Raw genomic sequence first — 20,105 nt, forward strand, 5'->3', positions numbered from 1 at the left:
AAGGAGACTGGAGAAACCCCGAGAGTATGGCCCCTGGACACCCTTTTAGCTCAGTGGTGAAGTCACTTCCGAGTTTCACCGTTCAGCCAGGGATTAGACAGCCCCATAAAACAAAACAGGACTAATCAGGCACAGCAGTCCAGGGACAAGGACTAGAAGGCAGGAGGGGACAGGAAAGCTGATGATAGGGAGCCCAAGGTTGAGAAAGGACAGTGTTGACATGTCATGGGGTTGTTAACCACCGTCATAGGGCAATATGTGTAATGTTTAATGAGAAACTATCCTGTTCTGTAAACCTTCATCTAAAGTACAAGAAGAAAAATTAAAAATAAAAAGAAGTACGTATGAGTAAGTGTTGAAAATGATTCAGTCATTAGGATGAAGATATAAGTCACTGTTCAGGTGTGAAGGGAAAGAGAAACTATCATATTATTTTTATATATACTTTATTATTTTCATATGGTACCTGGATTTCAAGCTCTGCAATGTGTTGCTGTAGTTCAGCCACAGCAGCTATGCTATCTGCTTCCCGAAGTCTCACAGCCATCACCTCTTCCTTGCTCTACAGTGGAAAACAAAGCAAAATAATAATAAACAACCAAACACTGGTCGCAAAACATAAACACTTGTAACTTGCCTCAAATCCAGAAAATGACAAAAAGATATATTATTAAATGAAAAAAAAAGTCAATATAAAATGAAGAATGTATATATGGAATAGAATTTCATTTTTAAGTAATTAGAGATACCATTTCATATAAATATTACTCAAAATGTTAAAATTAAAAATCAACTAATTAAAATTAAAATGAACTTGCGAATGTGAAAGCTGTTAACTTTTTATGCAAAAACAATTACTGAGAGCTTTTTAAAGATTTAGTAACTAGGACAATAGGCTATGAGGGAATATGGATATTAAGAGAGTATATATTAGCCAGATAGTGTTAAAAAGAACAGTATACCCTTTCTGATGCAATAAATGTTAATAAATACTTGTTCTATTACAAAGGAGAAAGATAGAAATTAGAATATGTCATAATTCTAATCTTTCTAGGAAAAGCAGAATATCATCTCAGATATGACAGTGGTACTCAATTTCAAACAAATACTGCTTTTAACACCTCACCATTTGGCATATGGCCCCAATATGTATTCTTCGCACCCAGTGGTGTGCTAGTAAATGTTCAACAACTGGCTCTCAGGTGTACGGGTGTATGTGTATATGCACTTATGGCATGTGTGCATAAGTTTATTATAAATTTTAATATAAACTGATATAAAGTATAGTACACAATGTACAAACAATAATACAATATAAAATAACCCATTATTGTAAATTCCATGTAGTCAGTATATTCGTACAGAATGCATTCATTTATTTTTGCCACACTCTTGTATCTATAGGCCATCTATGGTTGAAACTGATGAATAAGTAAAGTTTTGACACAAATTATTGGTTGATATTTTTATGTTAGAGAGAAGATGAAAGACTAGCAAGGAATATCTGTGTTAGAATTCCACTTTTTTGCCCATGATATGAGTAACTTTTTTGCTGAACTGGATAACAGTAATCAAATACTGGAAGAACATTTTCTTAATATTTTGTGCTATTTACAATGTAAAGGCTGAAGATATGACACACTTTTTAAGTTGTAGTATCATAAATATGTTATTCATAACTTTCTTAAGTCTAGAGCAAGAGTCAGGAAACTTTTTTTAGGCTTGTGGGTCATACAGTCCATCGTAACTACCCTATCTGCCACAGACAATACTTAAACGAATGGGAGAGGCTGCATTCCAATAAAACCTTATTTACGAAAACAGGCAGCCAGCTGGATTTGGGCTATGTTTGCTGACCCCTGATCTAGACAATCAACAAAGCAATAAATCAAGCCCAAGCCCTGATTTGTAGAGTTTGCCAATTTATGTGATGTAAATACTCCAACCCCACCATGGCTACTTTCAAGCTACTAACATAACACAGTCAGAACTCTGCCTTTCAACTGAACACACAGTTGGGAAGAGAAGTGCAGTAGCACATGTTTATATAGTATTTCCAGCATATGGACACAACAGATATAATCTCAGGAGCACAGATGATAGTAAAATGTGGTAAAAATAATTAGGAAATATGAGTTTTTAGTATTTATTACCCTTGTTTTAGTATACTTTATTTAATTATGTTATATAATTTAATTTTAAATATGGCTGCTATTAACAACTGTGTCTCAAAATTCCTGAAAATTTAACAATCTGCTCTTGTAAGCCTTTACGAGCTGACTCCAGAGCTTAACACTATATCTACTTTTAATAAAATGAAAATCTCATCCTGACCCTCCCCTATTTTGAACACTTAATGGCTCTCCCCTGATCTTAATATCCCAGGTCCTCATACTGGTGTCCAAGATTCTGTATGATCTGTTCCCTATTCATTGCGCTAGCTTTTCAGCATTCCTCACCATACTCCTCATTCCGCATTCCAGCTAGAATGAACTTCTTTTAGTTCAAACAACCTGCTGACCGTTCTTACTTCTACATCTTCACACGTGCTATTCCCTCTGCCTAGTGAACTCTGTGTTGCAGTTCTTTGACTAACTCCTATATATCCTTAGAGTCTCAGCTTGGATATTCTTATTTAGCCTTCTGTGAACCATTACCCTAACACTAACTCCAATTATAGTGTCCTGAACCTCCTGAAGCACAGCACTCCCCACACTCCATTGTAATTGTGTTTCCTTGTCTGTATACTCTACCAAGAGTAAGCCCCTCGCGGACAGAGATGTCACCAACAGACAGCATGAAGTCTTTGGATGGCTGTAGCCCTGGCGCATACATGACCACAGCCTCATGAAGGATTCTGAATGGAACCACTTGGCTAAGCTGCTCCTGAATTTCTAACCCACAGAAATGGTGAGATATTAATATTTATTGCTATTTTAAGTCACTAAGTTTTGAAAGCTTGTTACATGGCAATAGGTAACTAATACATTTAAACTCTAATAATTTTAGTTAACATTGTAGAAAAAGAAATTAAATCAATCAAGTAAAAACAAAACAAAAAATCCTGAGTACCAATTTTTCCTAATCTTCCCCCGCTCCAAACTAATCATCAAGATTTATTGGCTCTCTACAAAATATATCTTAAACTAGTCTACTTCTTTCTAGCTCCACCGCCAATACCTTACCCAAGCTAGCATCTCTGTCCTGTACTATTACCTGATCTTCTCACATCAAATCTCTCTAAATATTTCTCCAATCTCACCTTAAATTCATCTCCACACAGAGACATGTGTTCTTTTTAAAAATGATTAATTGCTCCAGGCAAGATCTACTAATAAATCTAAAATTAGTGAGTGGAACTTCAAGGATATTTACATAGCCTCAATATATCTACCTTACCCCCAATATTTATTAATTATTGTGGTGGTTTTAACACATGTCCACAAGTGCTTTTATAGGCTTTCATCTAGGAAATGGAGCTTAATTCCTCTCCTCTTGGACTATGAGCAGGACTTAATAACTTACTTGTAATGAATAGAGTATAAACCAGAAAAAACCCACTGCCATCGAGTCGATTCCGACTCATAGCAACCCTATAGGACAGAGTAGAACTGTCACATGGAGTTTCTAAGGAGTGCCTGGTAGATTCAAACTGCCAATCTTTTGCTTAGCAGCTATAGCTCTTAACCACTGTGCCACCAGGGTTTCCTGAGTATAGAGAGGAAAAAAACAGCTTTACAGTGGAGAAACTTAGCAGAAACCAACTTTATCAAGTGATCAAGGCTAGTATCACTAATAATAAGATATCTCAATACCATGTGCTCCCTGATATGACGTGCTAAGAAGGACACATCATCTCTGTGGTATTCTTCCTCAAAACCTATAACCTCAGTCTAACCATGACAAAACATCAAACAGACCCAAACTGAGAGATATTTTACAAAACACCTGACCAGTACTCTTCAATAGACAAGGTAATAAAAAACAAGAAAACACTAAGGAACAGTCACAGATCAGAGAAGACTAAGGAGACATGATGAGACATGATGCAGAAATCCAAATTAAGTCTGTAGTCTAGTAATGGCATTGTACCAATATTCATTTCTTGGTTTTGTAAAGGCACCATGGCTATGTGAGATGTTAACATTAGGAGGAGCTGAGTGAAGGTATATGGGAACTCTCTGTATTACCTTTGCCACTTTTCTAAACATAAAATTATTTCAAAATTAAAAGTAAAAAAAACCTGAAATACACCAAAATAGAGAAAAAAGAATACAAAACATTACATCATATTGCTTTTCTACTGAAAACCTTTTGATGGCCTCCATAGCACTTAAAACCCAAAGTCCTTTCCACGGGCTACAGAGATCTACACGGTAAGATGTTAAGAGTCCTAGCCTACCTCTCTGGATTTCCTTGTTCAGCTTTTCATTACATACTAGAATTAGCAACCAAATTTCTTCCTGCTTTTGGGCCTTGAACTTTGTGACCCTTTTCATGCAAGGATCTTCCCCTAGCACTTCATATGGCTGGTTCTTTTGCATCCTTCAGGTCTTAGCTCAGATATAACACCGCCTGGCACTTGATCTAAATCTGCACCTCCTCCACCTCCATTCTATAATATACCATCCTACATTTCTTTCCTAGCATTCACCCCAATTAATCTTATTTATTTTTTCCCTATTGTCTCATTAAGCATTATGTTCATCTTCTTCATCACTGTATCCCCCACTGCTTACAAGAGTATCTGACAAATAGAAAATGTTCAAATATTTGATGAATACATAACTAAAAGCCATCATTCTCTGAAGTCTTATCTCCTCCCTTACCTCTTTTTGAGAATCACTGTCCTAGAATATGTAAATGATAACTGTTTAGAATGAACAAAACATTTGGCTACGTGGTCTGTAAGCAACACAGTGAAGAAACTGGAACTATCATGCCCTCCTGGTCAAAGTACAAAATGGTACAACCCTAAGGAGGGCAACTTGACAAAATCTACGCAAACTACAAATGCATTTACCCTTTGAGCCAAAAATTACGGGAATTTAACCTGCAGAAATGCGTAGATATACCTGTGCACGTCTGAAATTACGTAGGTACAATGTTATTGACTACACAATGCTTGTAGTAGCAAAACACTGGAAACAACACAGGTGTCCATCAATAAAGACCTAATTAAGTAAACTATGGTACACCTACGCAATAGAAAAACAATGTACCTTAGAAACAAATGAGAAGACTCTTCAAGCACGGACATTGAAAGCTTTATAAAACATATTTATGAAAAAACAAAAAGCAGAACTATGTTTATTATAATAAGCTATGTTTTGCGTAAGAAAGTGAGAAGAAAAACTACATACTTTAACTTGCTAGTATCTACCTAAAAGAAACACTAAAAGGACATCAGAAAATAATAAAAGCAGTTATCTGAAGGGAAACAAAAGGGGGAAGGGTATGCAGTAGTGTTGGGAACAGGATGGGATAAACAGGCACAGGGTGGGAACAATACTTTCATTTATATTTTGTTTAAAAAAAATCAAATAATTATGAAAAAAGTATATGTATTAGCTATTAAAATTATATTAAATATAAGCAACAGGTTTAATTTCTTCCTGTTTCCTTCCTGTCATTATTCCATATATGCACAAATGTTATAATTTTGATTGACTTTCTACACTTATCATTATTTATTAAATAATTTTACAAGTTTGCACATGAATTAACATATTTTTTTCATGACTATATCTCTCTATTAAGGAACCTTGGTGGTGCAGTGGTTACAGCGATCTACTGCTAACCGAAAGGATGGCAGTTTGAAACCACCAGTGGCTCCACAGGAGAAAGATGTGACAGTCTGCTTCCCTAGAGATTTACAGCCTTGGAAACCCTACGGGGTCACTTGGAGTCGGAATCGACTTGACAGCGGTGGGTTTGGTTTATGTATCTCTGTGTAGAACTAGAGAATATAAAATGTTTCTGTGATCTTCAAATTAAGACTTACACAGAAAATCTCACTTGAAAGATATGTTTAATAGGCCCAAAATCTTTTTACTGAAACCATGGGACCAAGTGTGTTTTGGAATTCCAGATTTTTTGTATTTTAGAAAGTAATAAGGTGCAAAGGAGTCCCCGGGTGGGGCAAATGGTTAAGGGCTCAGCTACTAGCTGAAAGGTTGGCAATTCGAACTCACCCAGAGGCACCTCAGAAGACAGGCCTGGCGATCTGCTTCTGAAAGGTCACGGCCTTGAAAACCTTATGGAGCAGTTCTACTCTGCACACATAGGGTTGCCATGAGTTGGAAGGCAACTAGCAATAACAACAAGGTGCATAAACTATACATTAGTATTATCCAGCGGGGTCTAGGGCAGCATCCATAATGAAACAGTATTATTTCTGCAGTGAAGTATAAATACCACACCAAGAAGGATAAATAAAAATTATAAAGGGCTTTATGTCAATTCAAATCAGGTTTTGCCTCCAATATGTGTGAAACTTTTGAAAAAAACTTGGAGGTTCAGAGTGCTTTGGATTTTGAAATTGGGGAATCATAGACTTGTACTTGATTGAATTGTATTGCTGAGCATTTCATCTTTAAGTGAAAACACTCAAATTCAGTTGCAGAGGGAAAATAAGATTAATATTTAAAACAATATTTTACATAAGTGAAAAATAAGAGTTTCAATGATTATCAACAAGTTATAAGCCATAATCATGTAATCATATAAAACTAAATAAAAATTAATCAGATTTATATAATTTAAGAACTGGCCTCCTTGCAAAGGTCAGGTTTGTTCCTGAAATGTTCCAACATAAAGAGGTAGAATATATACACTTAATAAGAATGTACTAGGTGCTAGGGTGGACAATTAACACATGGTCACTCTTGAAATCTCTAAAAGCCATTATAAAAGATTGGATAAATCAATATACAGGTTAAACACGGGAAGAGATCAGAGTCAACATCTATAACATACTTCAGAGAGATAGTAATAGTTTAACATTTCCTATCAGTTCTTAATAAAATCCTCTAGAATTCTAAATCTGTCCATTACTTGGATAAATTCAAAGAAAATTATTTTCATTAGCAAACTCCTCAAATATTTATTACCAAAGAATACTTTACTTTGATTAACAGATGCTAAAGCAGTTAAGGAACCATATTAAATTCAGTAACATCATTATCAAAATATTAGGAAAACTTGTATCAACAATGAATGAAGATTAATTTTAATTTTCTATTAAAGATAAATCAGCACAGATAATATAGCATCATAAAAACTCAGTGAAATATTGGTATGGCAAATCAAACTGATACCACCTCATTTCACATTATTTTATTTTTAACTTCATCTAGTCATATCCTTCAAAAGGGACCACTCTTAAATTAGCACAAATTTCAGTACTGCCTACAGATTTCTGTCAGTGTAAATTGTAACAGCCATGCATATTTATTAGGATGTAATTTCATCTCTGGATTTCAGTGACACTGATAAACCACTCAAGCTTCACTCTTGGTTTTTAATGACACCAGAACAAGTTGATGGAATTACAGCTTTATATGTGCCATTGAAAGTCTTATTTCTTATCATAGAATAATAAGGCTGGAATCTTTAAAGGGCATCATTCCTCCTATCTCACTATGGAAAGACTGATACCTAGTTTATTTTTAAAATCCCGTAACTTGTCCTCAGTAATTCATTCTAATGTTCAAACTATAGTTATTTCTTTAGTTATTTCACACACATACACTCTTCCTCTCTACTCCACAAACTCCTCCTCTCTCACAACTGCTTTGCTATAAACTAATTTCAGGAAAAAATGTACTTGCATTCCTATTCCTATACAATTGATACTTTACGAACCCAAACACTTCATAAAAAAAAGAAACAGAAGAACTGATAAAAAGTGTTATGGGAAATATATCCAATTTCCCATCCCACTGATTCACACACATTTCTTCAGCTCTGTACTCTATCCAGAGACATGTATCACTATTGATGCCCACTAATAAGGTATCAAAGCCCTAAAGCCCTCTAAATTACCTGTCTTTTTGACTGAGATATTAAAAGCTTTGGTTTTAAATGGCTATATGTCAAAGAAAAATTATAAAGAGATACTGATAAATGACAATGCAGGTGTTATGTTAACCAACTAAGTGGTTGAAATGAGATTTCCTGCCTGAAATCCACCCCCAGAGCAAGATGAGCAAGACGGTCCAAATGCAACCACTAAACCAAACTCAGGAAAAGTGAGAACACAGAACAGCTTTTTTTTGGTTTTGTTTTTAAAATAATTTAATCATGATGAGTATGTAAAACAAACAAAAGACATTATTATATTAACAAAAACATAAACTAGCTAGCTGACATATTTACCTTGCACTCAAGCTCTGCTTGTTTGCGCTTTGCTTCACTTAACTGAGTAAGTAGTCCTTTGTTTTGTGCAGAAAGATATTGCACCTTCTCCTGTAGACTGTTCACCTCTTGTTCTGCTCTTCGGAGATGGTTACTGTTGATTTGGTTCTAATAATTAAAAACATAAACACTCAGACTGTACATAAAAGGCCTGAATATTTTTACAAATTTTTACCTAAGCACTTTATGCCTCAACATTATAAAAAACATTATTTGTCATAGATAAATTTTATTCAACAGTTAAATAATACAAAAAAAAAACTGCTTTAAAGATTAAAAGATTCAAAGAAATACATAAGGTCCATATTATAAACTCTGAATTTAGCTCAATTTACCGTTTATATGATAAATATCTATAAACTACAGTGGTGTCTACACACAACTTAAAGGTGTTTTAATTTAACTCCTCTTTTCATTTTCCAAAGGGAAGTAGAAACTGATTGAAAGGTACCATCACCATTTACTGGACTATAAACTCATGGATGCCACAAAATGTGTCATGCACTTCTATAGTCCCCCAATGTCTAGCATAATCTCTTTTTATGAAGCATGGACTGCTTTCGAATTCTGGCTTTGCTATTTCATGACTAAACAAACTACTTAGTATCTCTGAGTCTCTGTTTCCTCATTTGAAAAAAGTATGTAAAAATACTATCTGTTTCTCACTTGGTTGTCTTTAGCATTAAATGAGATAATACATGTAACAGGATCTAACAGGTAGTAAGAACTCAATAAATGTTAGCTGCTTATAATAATTATAGAACAGACTAAAAATATATAGGCCTTGAATTGACTAAAATGAGGAAGTTTTCCTGTCAAGAGTTTTCCCATTCAAAAAATTTTTAGCTATGACAAATCTGGCAAAGGTCTAACCTCTAAAATCTACAGGAAAATCCAACTCCTCTACAATAAAAAGACAAATAATCCAATTAAAAAATGGGCAAAGTATACGAACAGACACTTTCTCAAAGAAGACATTCAAGCAGCTAACAGATACATGAGGACTTGCTCGAGATCACTAGCCATTCAAATCAAAACCACAATGGGATACCATTGAGAGGCTGTGGGGAGACTGGAACTCTTATGTACTGCTGGTGGGAATGCAAAATGGTACAACCATTTTGGAAAAAATACAGCACTTACTTAAAAAGCTATAAGTATGATATGATACGATGTGATCCAGCAATCCCTCTCCCAGGAATATATCCTACAGAAATAAGAGCCATCACACAAATAGACATATGCACACCCATGTTCACTGCAACACTGTTGACAATAGCAAAAAGATGGAGATGAATGGATAAACAAACTATGGTACATACATACAATGGAATACTACGCAATGATAAAGAACAAAGATGAATCTGTGAAGCATCTCACAACATGGATGAATCTGGAGGGCATTATGCTGAGTGAAATAAGTCAATTACAAAAGGACAAATATTGTATGAGACCACTACCATAAAAACTTATGAAAAGGCTTACACACACAAAAAACAATCTTTGATGGTTACGAGGGAGGGGAGGGGTAGGAGGGAAAAACACTAAATAGACGATAGGTAAGTGGTGACTTTGGTGAAGGGTAAGACAGTACACAATACTGGAGAAGCCAGCACAACTTGTCCAAGGCAAGGTCATGGAAGCTCCATAGACACATCCAAACCCTCTGAGGGACCAAATTACTGGGTTGAGGGCTGTGGAGACTATGATCTTGGGGGACATCTAGGGAATCTGGCATAACATACTTTATAAAGAAAATGTTCTACATTCTACTTTGGTGAGTAGTGTCTGGGGTCTTAAAAAGTTTGTGAGTGGCCATCTAAGATACTCCACTGGTTTCAACCCATCTGGAGCAAGGGAGAATGAAGAAAACCAAAGACACAAGGCAAAGATTAGTTCAAAGGGTTAATGGACCACAACTACCACAGCCTCCACCAGACTGAGTCCAGCATAACTAGATGGTGCCCAGCTACCTCCACTGACTGCTCTGACAGGGATCACAATAGAGGGTCCCAGAAGGAGCTGGAGAAAAGTGTAGAACAAAACTCTAATTCACACACACACAAAAAAAGACCAGACTTACTGGTCTGACAGAGACTGCAGAAACCCCGAGAGTATGGCCCCCGGGCACCCTGATAGCTCAGTAATGAAGTCACTCCTGAGGTTCACCCTTCAGCCAAAGATCAGACAGGCATATAAAACAAAACGACACTAAAGGGGCATATCAGCCCAGGGGCAAGGACGAGAAAGCAGGAGGGGACAGGAAAGCTGGTAATGGGGAACCCAAGGTCAAGAAGGGGAGAGTGTTGACATGTCGTGGGGTTGGCAACCAGTGTCACAAAACAATACGTGTACTAATTGTTTAATGAGAAACTAGTTTTCTCTGTAAATATTCATCTAAAGAACAATAAAAAACTTTTAAAAAAGTTTTCCCATTCAGACTAGACCCAGTCTGAATTCTCTCAACCCCCAATTATTCTAGTGGGGGGGTCTAACAATAGGGACTTTTATCACCAAAAACAGGTAAAAAACTGGCTCCTTCTTCAACCTTGGCCAAGTTATTTAAACACACTAAAGTTCATTTCACTGTTAAAAGTGTTGATATCACTACTGGATTTTCAAGGCTGTGTTGTGAGGATCATAGGGGAAAAGTTTATGAAAGAAGTCTCAAACAATGCCAGAAATAACACAGATACTTTAAAAAAAGCTCCGTTGTTACTGTTATTATACCTATCCTCTTCACTCTGTGAAAATGACCCTATATCCAGTTTTAATGAAAAAAATTTGGATCACTTAGTACATTTAAGCTCTAAAACTTTCTACCACTTCTGAGTTTCCTCATCTTTACTTTTACTTATATTCCTGTCTCACAGAAGAAATACTTCTTCTTTTTAATTTTATCCACTAATTATATTATCCTACTTTGTTCTGGGCTTCCCACATTACTAGATACTCTCTCTTTCATTCATTGAATGCTGGCTGTCTGCACAATTAAGAGTGAAATTGTTAGTATGATATTCAAAATTCTCCACAACCTATTTTTACTAGCTTACCTCCTACCATTAAACAAACCACTACCTTCTAGAGGGACATATTTTCAACACATGCTGCAAAGAATTCCCACAGATAAACTCCCTGCAACCCTGAACACAAGTCCATGCCTGAAAATTACAAAACACTCACATATAAGCAAAACCCAAGAACTGACCATGAGTAAGAATCAATAGACAAAACAGATAGCAAAAACAGATTTTTAAGATAATAAAATAATCATATAAGGACTATAAAATAGGTATGTTTAAAATTATGAAAGACATAAAAGGAGGAAGCAAAAACACGAGCAAAGAACAAGTCTTGTCAAAAAAGATTTGGCAAATTTGAAAAAGAACCAAATAAAATTCAAAGAATTTAACAATATAGCAATTGATATTAATAATTCACTAAGAAGAAAAACAAAAAATAAACAACCCAATTAAAAAATGGGAAAAGGACTTGAACAGACATTTCTTCAAAGAAGATATACAAATGGTCAATAAGTACACGAAAAGATGCCCAAGGTCATTAGCCATCAGGGAAATGAAAATCAAAACCACAATGAAATACCACTTCACACCCACCAGGATGGCTATTATCAGAAAATAACAAGTGTTAGCGAGGATATGGAAAACCTAGAACCCTTGTGCATTGCTGGTGGAAAGGTAAAATGGTGTAGCTGCTGTGGAAACAGTCTGTCAGTTCCTCAAAAAGTTAAACATTGAATTACCAAGTGATCTAGCAGTTCCATGCCTAGGTATACACCTAAGAGGCTTGGAAGCAAGGGTTCCATCAGATACTTGTACACCAATGTTCACTGCAGTATGATTCACAATAGCCATAGGTAAAAAACCCAAGTGTCCATCAACAGATGAATGAATACATAAAATGCATTATATACATATAATGGAATGTTACTTAGTCATAAAGATAAATGAAGTCCTGATACATTCTATGACATGATCGAACCTTGAAAACATTATGCTAAGTGAAATAAGTCAGACACAAAAGGGAAAATATTGCATGATATCACTTACATGAAATATCTAGCGCAGGCAAATGCATTGAGACAAATGTTTATTAGCAGTTAGCAAGGTCAGGTGGTAGGGAGAAATGAGGAGTTATTGCTTAAAGGGTACTGGTTTCTGTTTCAGGTAATGAAAACTTTTGGAAATAGATAATGGTGATGGCTGCACAGTATGGTGAATGTAATTAATGCCACTGGATTGTACCTTTAAAAATGATTAAAATGGCAATTTTATGTTATATATATTTTACCACAATAACTTTTTTAATTCAATTAAAGGATTAAATAGGGGATTAGATACATTTAAGAAACAATTAGTGCCCAGAAGGGGTCAAGAGACATAGAAAAGAGAATAAGAAGGTCCAAAGTATACCTAATAGTGGTTGCAGGATTAAAAAAAAAAGACGAGCTATAGTCTAAGAGATGATAATGGTTGACAACTCTTCACAATTAAAAAGAAAAGGTATGAATCCATACTTAAGGAGGCACACCTAGTCTCAAACAAGATAAATACAAATAAATCCTTGAGATACACTGTACAAAGTTTAGAATACTAAAGAACAGAAGAAGGCAAATAGCAGGAAAGACAGATTATTTACAAAAGGAAGTTAAATGTCCTGAAGATATCTGAACAGCAAAAATTTGCAGTGCTCAAAAAAATAAACATCACCCTTCAGTACCATACTCAGCTAAACTATCTTTCAAGAGTAAGAGAAAAGAAAGTTTATTTTAAGATAAGTGAAAGAGTGTCCACAACTCAGGATTCAAACTAGAAAGAAACTGTCAAATAAAAGACTAAAGAGCAAAAAATTGACAAACAGGTGAACCAATCACAATGAGCACTGACTCCATAAAACAATAATAATATATAAAAAATCTAAACAATTATCGCCGAGTAAATTCCAACTCATGATGACCCAATGCGTTACAGAGGAAAACTGCTCCACAAGGTTTTCTTGGCTGTAATCTTTATGGAAGTAGATTGCCAGACCCTTCTTCCACGGTGCCACTGAGTGGGTTTGAACTGCCAACCTTTAGGCTAGTAGTTGAAAGCAAACCATTTGTGCCACCAGGGACTTTCCGATAATAATTATGCCTACTAATTTGGGGGTATAAAAAAGATGCATAATGATAAATTGTATGATGGAAAAACACATGACGTCTCCTAACGCCCTTGTACTGTTTGGCAGGCAGATGGAGATAATAACTAACTTTAGGCTTCATTTGGTCAGGTAAGCATCTAATTATTTTCTCAGGTAATAAACACTAACAGGAAAAAATGAAATTATAAAAGTCAAAGTAGTAGAGAGAAAAAAAAAACTGAATCAATCCAATAAAAAGAAAAGAGGAAAAACAGAAAGAAAGAAAAAAAAAACAACAGAATAGAAAGTACACAATAAAATAATTCCACATAATCAGAACCTGACTGGGGATACAGAGAGCTAGAAAAAGCATCACTCTCATCCTTTCAATTAAAAAAAAAAAAAAAAGCCAGACAAACTCTAAGTTCATGATTTTTGTTACCCAGAGAGCTGAGGTCACAGGGTGGCCACCTAGCCCATGAGTGTCCTGGGAGAGATGGGATGGGATGTGAACACTTGTTCACCTATGGCAATGCAGCCAGATACTGTTAAAAATGATTAAATATCAAATTGGTGGAGGTCAAGCATAGGCTGGCGAGAGAATGTGGGATCCCAGGGGACAAAAGATGTAGGAAAGTTCATAAACTCTTGAACACTTTTTCTTTATCGACCCCTAAAGGTGAACACGAAGAAGACTGGTTAGAGTCCTAAGAAAGCAACCCTCATGATGTAGGCCTCAGGGAAGGAAATAGCAGCCACTAGAGGAGGGGCACTCAACCTTGTCTGTCTCCTCTAGGGAATAAAAGCATTGATCTGCAGTGAGTAGGGCAACAAACACCGTTACCCTTGGGGCTAGCAAAAGCCACCACATGTGGGGGAAGGGGAACGACTATGTTTTGGACCTAGAATTACAGTTAGGGGTGGAATAGGAGAATGAAGAGGGCCAAACATGCCAGATCAAGAAACACAATGTTAGCTTAAGACTGAGGTTTTATCAGAACAGGGACTATTTCTGCCACTCCAACTCTGTAAAAAGTAATGGTGGAATACTGCTGAAGACAGACCCTCTCTTAGGCACTGTGCAAAGTGAAGACCTAAAGGCACTGAGAAAAACCTGTGGCAAACCAGCCCCCACTCTAAAAATAAGGTATTGCTAGAGGAATTTAACACCTGTGGTACACTGAGAGTAACCACAGAAACAACAAACCTCAAAACAGCCCAACTCTAGACAATATTAACTCAAACCCTAACTTTAAAGACCTTGCAGAAAGAAGGTGTACCCATTTCCAGGCATAAATACTTTTACTGTAATCTCCACCATCCTACACAAGATATCCACCTTTCAACAAAAAATTACAAAGCACAGGAAAAGGCAAGAAAACAAAACAAAACACTACCAAGCAACAAAGCAATCAACAGAACCAGCCTCTGATATGATACAGCTGCTGAAATTAACTGACAGGGAATTTAAAATAACTATGATTAATACACTGTTATGGACTGAACTCTGGTGCTCAAAAATATGTGTTGTAAATCCTAACGTCTTTGCCTGTGGTGGAGCCCTGGTGGCGCAGCAGTTAAGAGCTCAGGTGCAAAAGGCTGGTGTTCAAATCCACCAGTCGCTCCTTGGAGTCCTTATGGGGCAGTTCTACTCTGTCCTATAGGGTCACTATGAGTTGGAACCAACTGGACAGCAATGGGTTATGCCTGTGGTTATAATCTAATTTATGTTAATGAGACAGGATTAGTGTAGGGTGTGCTTGAAGTCAATCTCTTTTGACATATAAAAGAGACTGAATGATTAAATAAGTAAATGAGAAGGAGAAATGAGGGAAGAGAGATGCCAAGCCACATGAAGATCGCCAGGAGCAGAAGCTAAAAGAGGTAAGGACCTTCTCCAAAGCTGACAGAGAGAGAAAGCCTTTCTCTAGAGCCAGAACCCTGAATTCAGATTCTATCCTCCTAAACTGTGAGAAAATATTTATTTATTTTTAATTGTGCTTTAGGTGAAAGTTTACAGAGCAAATTAGTTTCTCATTAAACAATTAATACACATATTATTTTGTGACACTGGCTGCCAAACCCATGATGTGTCAACACTCTCCCCTTCTTCACCCCGGGTTTGCCATTTCTATTAGTTCAGTTGTCCTGTCCCTTCTTGCCTTCTCATCTTTGCTTTTAGGCTGGTGTGCCCATTTTGTCTTGTATACATGACTGAACTATGAAGCATGTTCCTCACGAGTGTTACTGTTTGTTTTATGGACCTGTCTAATCTTTGGCTGAAAGGTGAACTTCGGGAGTGACTTTAGTACTGAATTAAAAGGGTGTCTGGGGGACTTACTCTCGAGGCTTCTCCAGTCTCAGTCAGACCAGTCAGTCTGGTCTTTTTTTTGTCAATTTGAATTTTGTTCTACGTTTTTATTCCGTTCTATCTGGGACCCTCTACTGTGATCCCTGTCAGAGCAGTCAGTGGTGGTAGCCAGGCACTATCTAGCTTTTCTAGGCTCAGTCTGGTGGAGGCTGTGGTAGTCCTGGTCCATTAGAGAAACTAATTTCTGTTATAGCATTATTAGACAGCTAAGACAGAATTTGGTACCGAGAAGTGGGAGTGCTACTCTACTAAACACCTAAAATGTGGTAGCGGTTTTGGAATTGGGTAATGGATAAAGGCTGGAAGAGTTTTAAGGTGTCTGATAGTAAAATTCTAGGTTTCCTTGAAGAGACTGATGGTAGAATTATGGACATTAAAGGCAATTCTGGTGAGGGGTCAGAAGGAAGTGAGGAGAGCTACAGAGAAAGTCTCTGTTGTCTTAGAGAACACATACAGTGCCAGCAAAGAATGTTGCTAGAAATGTGGATGTTAAATGTGCTTCTGGTGAAGCTTTAAAAGAAAATGATGAATGTGTTACTGGACAATGGAGGAAGGGCGATGCTTTTTATGCAATGGCAAAAAACTTGTCTGAAATATGTTCAAATGTTTGGTGGAAGGTAGAACTTATAAGTGATGAATTTGGATGTATGGCTGAGCAGATTTCTAAGCAAGGTATTAAAGGGGTCATGTGGTTTTCCTTTGTTCCTTTAATAAAATGCGAGAGGAAAGAGATAGACTTAAACATGAACTATGCAAAATGAAAACAAAACTTGAAGAGCTGGAAAATTCTGTTGTACAAGCTATGGACACATGTCCCAGAATTTTGACCAAGGACGTGGCTACATAATCTTTTGTTAAAAGAGATTAAGCCTGTGATCGATAGATCTAACCAACTACCACAGAAGAAAACCCATCAGCTTAGACTGAAGGGTACTTAGAAACAACAAATGGAAAGTATGCTGTCTGCCTCTGAGAATTCTATAGGCAAAAAACAGGCCAAAGGAGCTACATCTGTAGTCCTCCAGTGGGAAGCAAGGCTTCATTGGTTTCAAAGGCTAGCGTCAATGCCTTCTAGGTTTAAAAGAGTCAGATCCTCATCAACTCAGTTCCAGAGTGTGGGGCTGCCATTCACAAGTGCTAGGGGGATGGAGACGCTACCCAAACCTGAGGGGGCAGTGCTGGCATGCCCAAGGGGCAGAAGAATGGGGTCTGCTGGGGCTGAAGGGGTGGGGCTGCCACTCAGATGCTGGGAGAATGGGGCCACCCAAAGCTGAGGAGGCAAAGCTGCCATCCCAGCGGGCCTGAAAGGTGGAGCTGAAGTCCAGGGCTGAGGCACCTCCATCCAGAATCCAGACGGTGTGGCCAACACCCAGAGTCTGGAGGGCAGGGACATTGCCCAGATGGTCCTAAAGAACAGGGGATCATTTTTAAGCCTTGAAAGCTAATACAAATTGTTCGACTGGGTTCTGGACTTCCTTGGTGCCTGTTATACCTTCTTTCCCTCCAATTTCTCCTATTTGTAATGGAAATGTCTACCTTGTGCCTATTCCACCACTGTACTTTGAAACAGGTAACTTGTACTCTAGATTTCACGGGTTCACAGACGAAGAGGAATTTTGCCACAGAATGGAATATGCCGAAAGTCTCATACATATTTGATTCGGATGATTATGATTCAGAAGATGAGATTTTGGACTTGGAGTTGATTAAGACTTTTGGCATGATGTGATGGGGTGAATGTGTTTTACATGTGGCAAGGATATGAATTTTGAGGGGGGACAAAGGGTGGAATGTTATGGATTGTATTGTGTCCCCCAAAAATACGGTTCGTAAATCCTAACCTCTATGCCCGTGGTTATAATCCCATTTGGAAATGCGTTGTCTTTGTTATGTTAATCAGACAGGATTAGGGTAGGGCATGTCTTACGTCAATCTCTTTGGAGATATAAAAGAGATTAAACAAAGAAAGCAGCAGAGATAGGGAAAAAGAGATGCCAAGCCAAATGAACACTGCCCAACAACAGAAGCTAAAAGAGACAAGGACCTTTCTCCAGAGGCAACAAAGAGAGAAAGCCTTCCCCTAGAGCCAGCACCCAGAATTTGGACTTCTAGCTGCCTAAACTGTGAGAAAATAAATTTGTTTGGTAATGCCACCCATTTGTGGTATTTCTGTTATAGCAGCATGAGATAACTAAGACATATGCTAAAGCCTCTAAGAAAAAGATGAAAAACATGCAAGATCAGACAGCTAGTATCAGCAGAGAAATGAAAACTAAAAGTGAATCAAACAGAAATGCTAGAAGTAAAAAACACAATAAACAATAACAGATGTGAAAAACGGGCTCATCAGATGACTTGACAAAGCTGTGGCGAGAATCGCTGAACTTAAAGATACGTCAACAGAAATTATCCAAACTAAAAACACAAAGAGAAAAATTAACGGGAGAAAAAAAAGAACAGAACATCCACAAATTGTGGTACAAAATCAAACTAATCTATATGCAACTGGAATCCCAGAAGAAGAGAGTATGGGTCAAAAGAGATGTCTGAAGAAATAATGACTCAGTATTTTCTGGAATTAATAAAAGACACAAATACACAGATAAAAGAAGCTCAGAGAAAAAAATAAACCAAAAAAAAAAAAAAAAAAAAACAGCTAGGCATATCATACTCAAACTGTTAAAAACAGCAGACAGACAATATCTTGAAGACAGAGGGAAAAAAAGACACGTTATATGTGCAGAGGAACAAAAATAAGAATTACAACAGGCATAAGGCTTGCATGGTTTCAGACATCTTGACAATGGAGTAATTTAGTGCTGAAAGAAAAAAATTTTCAACCCAGAATACAATTTGAAACAAAAATATCCATATTTTTAAAATTGGAAAATTACTTTCACAAACAAAAATTAAGAGTTCATTGCCAGCAGACAAGCACTATAAGAAATGTTAAAGAAAGTTCTTCGAGCAAAAGAAATATGACATCAGATGGAAATGCGGATCTACATATAGTAAAAGAGAGTGATGAAATGGAATAACTAAAGGGGAAATAAAATTCTTATTTTTTAATAAAAAAATTTAAAGAGGTATAAATCAATCAATCAATCATAAAGATACAATGGAATCATAATAAATACCCAATAAACCCAAGAGAAGGTAGAAAAGGAAGAACAAAGTAAAAAACAGATGGAACATAAAGAAAAGAGCTAGTCCAGAATAGTAGTAGGAGACTTCAACACACCACTTTCGGGGAAGGACAGAACATCCAGAAAGAAGCTCAACAAAGATACGGAAGATCTAAATGCTACAGTCAACCAACCTGATCTCATAGACATATACCGAACACTCCACCCAACAGCAGCCACGTATACATTCTTTTCCAACACACATGGTACATTTTTCAGAACAGACCACATATCAGGCCATAAAGCAAGCCTTAACAAAATCCAAAGCATCAAAATATTACAAAGCATCTTTTCTGACCATAAAGCCATAAAAGTAGAAATCAATAACAGAAAAAGCAAGGAAAAAAAAATCAAACACATGGAAACTGAACAACACCTTGCTAAAAAACTACTGGGTTATAGAAGAAATTAAGGATAGAAAAAAGAAATTCATAGAATCAAACAAGAATGAAAACACATCCTACCAGAACCTCTGGGACACAGCAAAAGCAGTGCTCAGAGGTCAGTTTACAGCAATAAATGCACACATCCAAAAAGAAGAAAGGGCCAAAATCAAAACATTAACCCTACAACTGGAACAAGTAGAAAGAGAGACCAGAAAAAAAGAAATAATAAGATTTAGAGCAGAATTAAATGAAATAGAGAAGAGAAAAACAACTCAAAGAGTTAACAAGACCAAAAGCTGGTTCTTTGAAAAGATCAACAAAATCAATAAACCACTGGCCAAACTAACAAAAGAAAAACAGGAGAGGAAGCAAATAACCTGTGTAAGAAATGAGATGGGTGACCCAACTAAAGTTAAAAGAATCATAACAGACTACTATGAAAAACTGTACTCTAACAAATTTGAAAACCTAGAAGAAATGGACAAATTTCTAGAAACTCACTACCTATCTAAACTAACATAAACAGAGGTAGAACAACTAAATAAACCCATAACAAAAGAAGAGATTGAAAAGGTAATTCAAAAACTCCCAACAAAAAAAAAA

General features: G+C 36.6%; 1 protein-coding gene across 3 annotated transcripts in view; it reads right to left on the reverse strand.

Annotated features, from left to right (window-relative positions):
* EVI5 (ecotropic viral integration site 5) overlaps nt 1-20,105 on the reverse strand; it is a 286,322-nt gene that overhangs the window by 70,007 nt on the left and 196,210 nt on the right. For all 3 annotated transcript variants that reach the window (XM_023733439.1, XM_023733437.1, XM_023733438.1), the window contains 2 exons: nt 8,380-8,526; nt 467-562 (listed from right to left, as the gene is read on the reverse strand). In XM_023733439.1, the coding sequence (XP_023589207.1) occupies nt 467-562; nt 8,380-8,526 (243 nt within the window). The remainder of the gene's footprint in view (nt 1-466; nt 563-8,379; nt 8,527-20,105) is intronic.

Source organism: Trichechus manatus, unplaced genomic scaffold (genome assembly GCF_000243295.1).
Source record: "Trichechus manatus latirostris isolate Lorelei unplaced genomic scaffold, TriManLat1.0 scaffold00058, whole genome shotgun sequence".
NCBI lineage: Eukaryota > Metazoa > Chordata > Mammalia > Sirenia > Trichechidae > Trichechus > Trichechus manatus.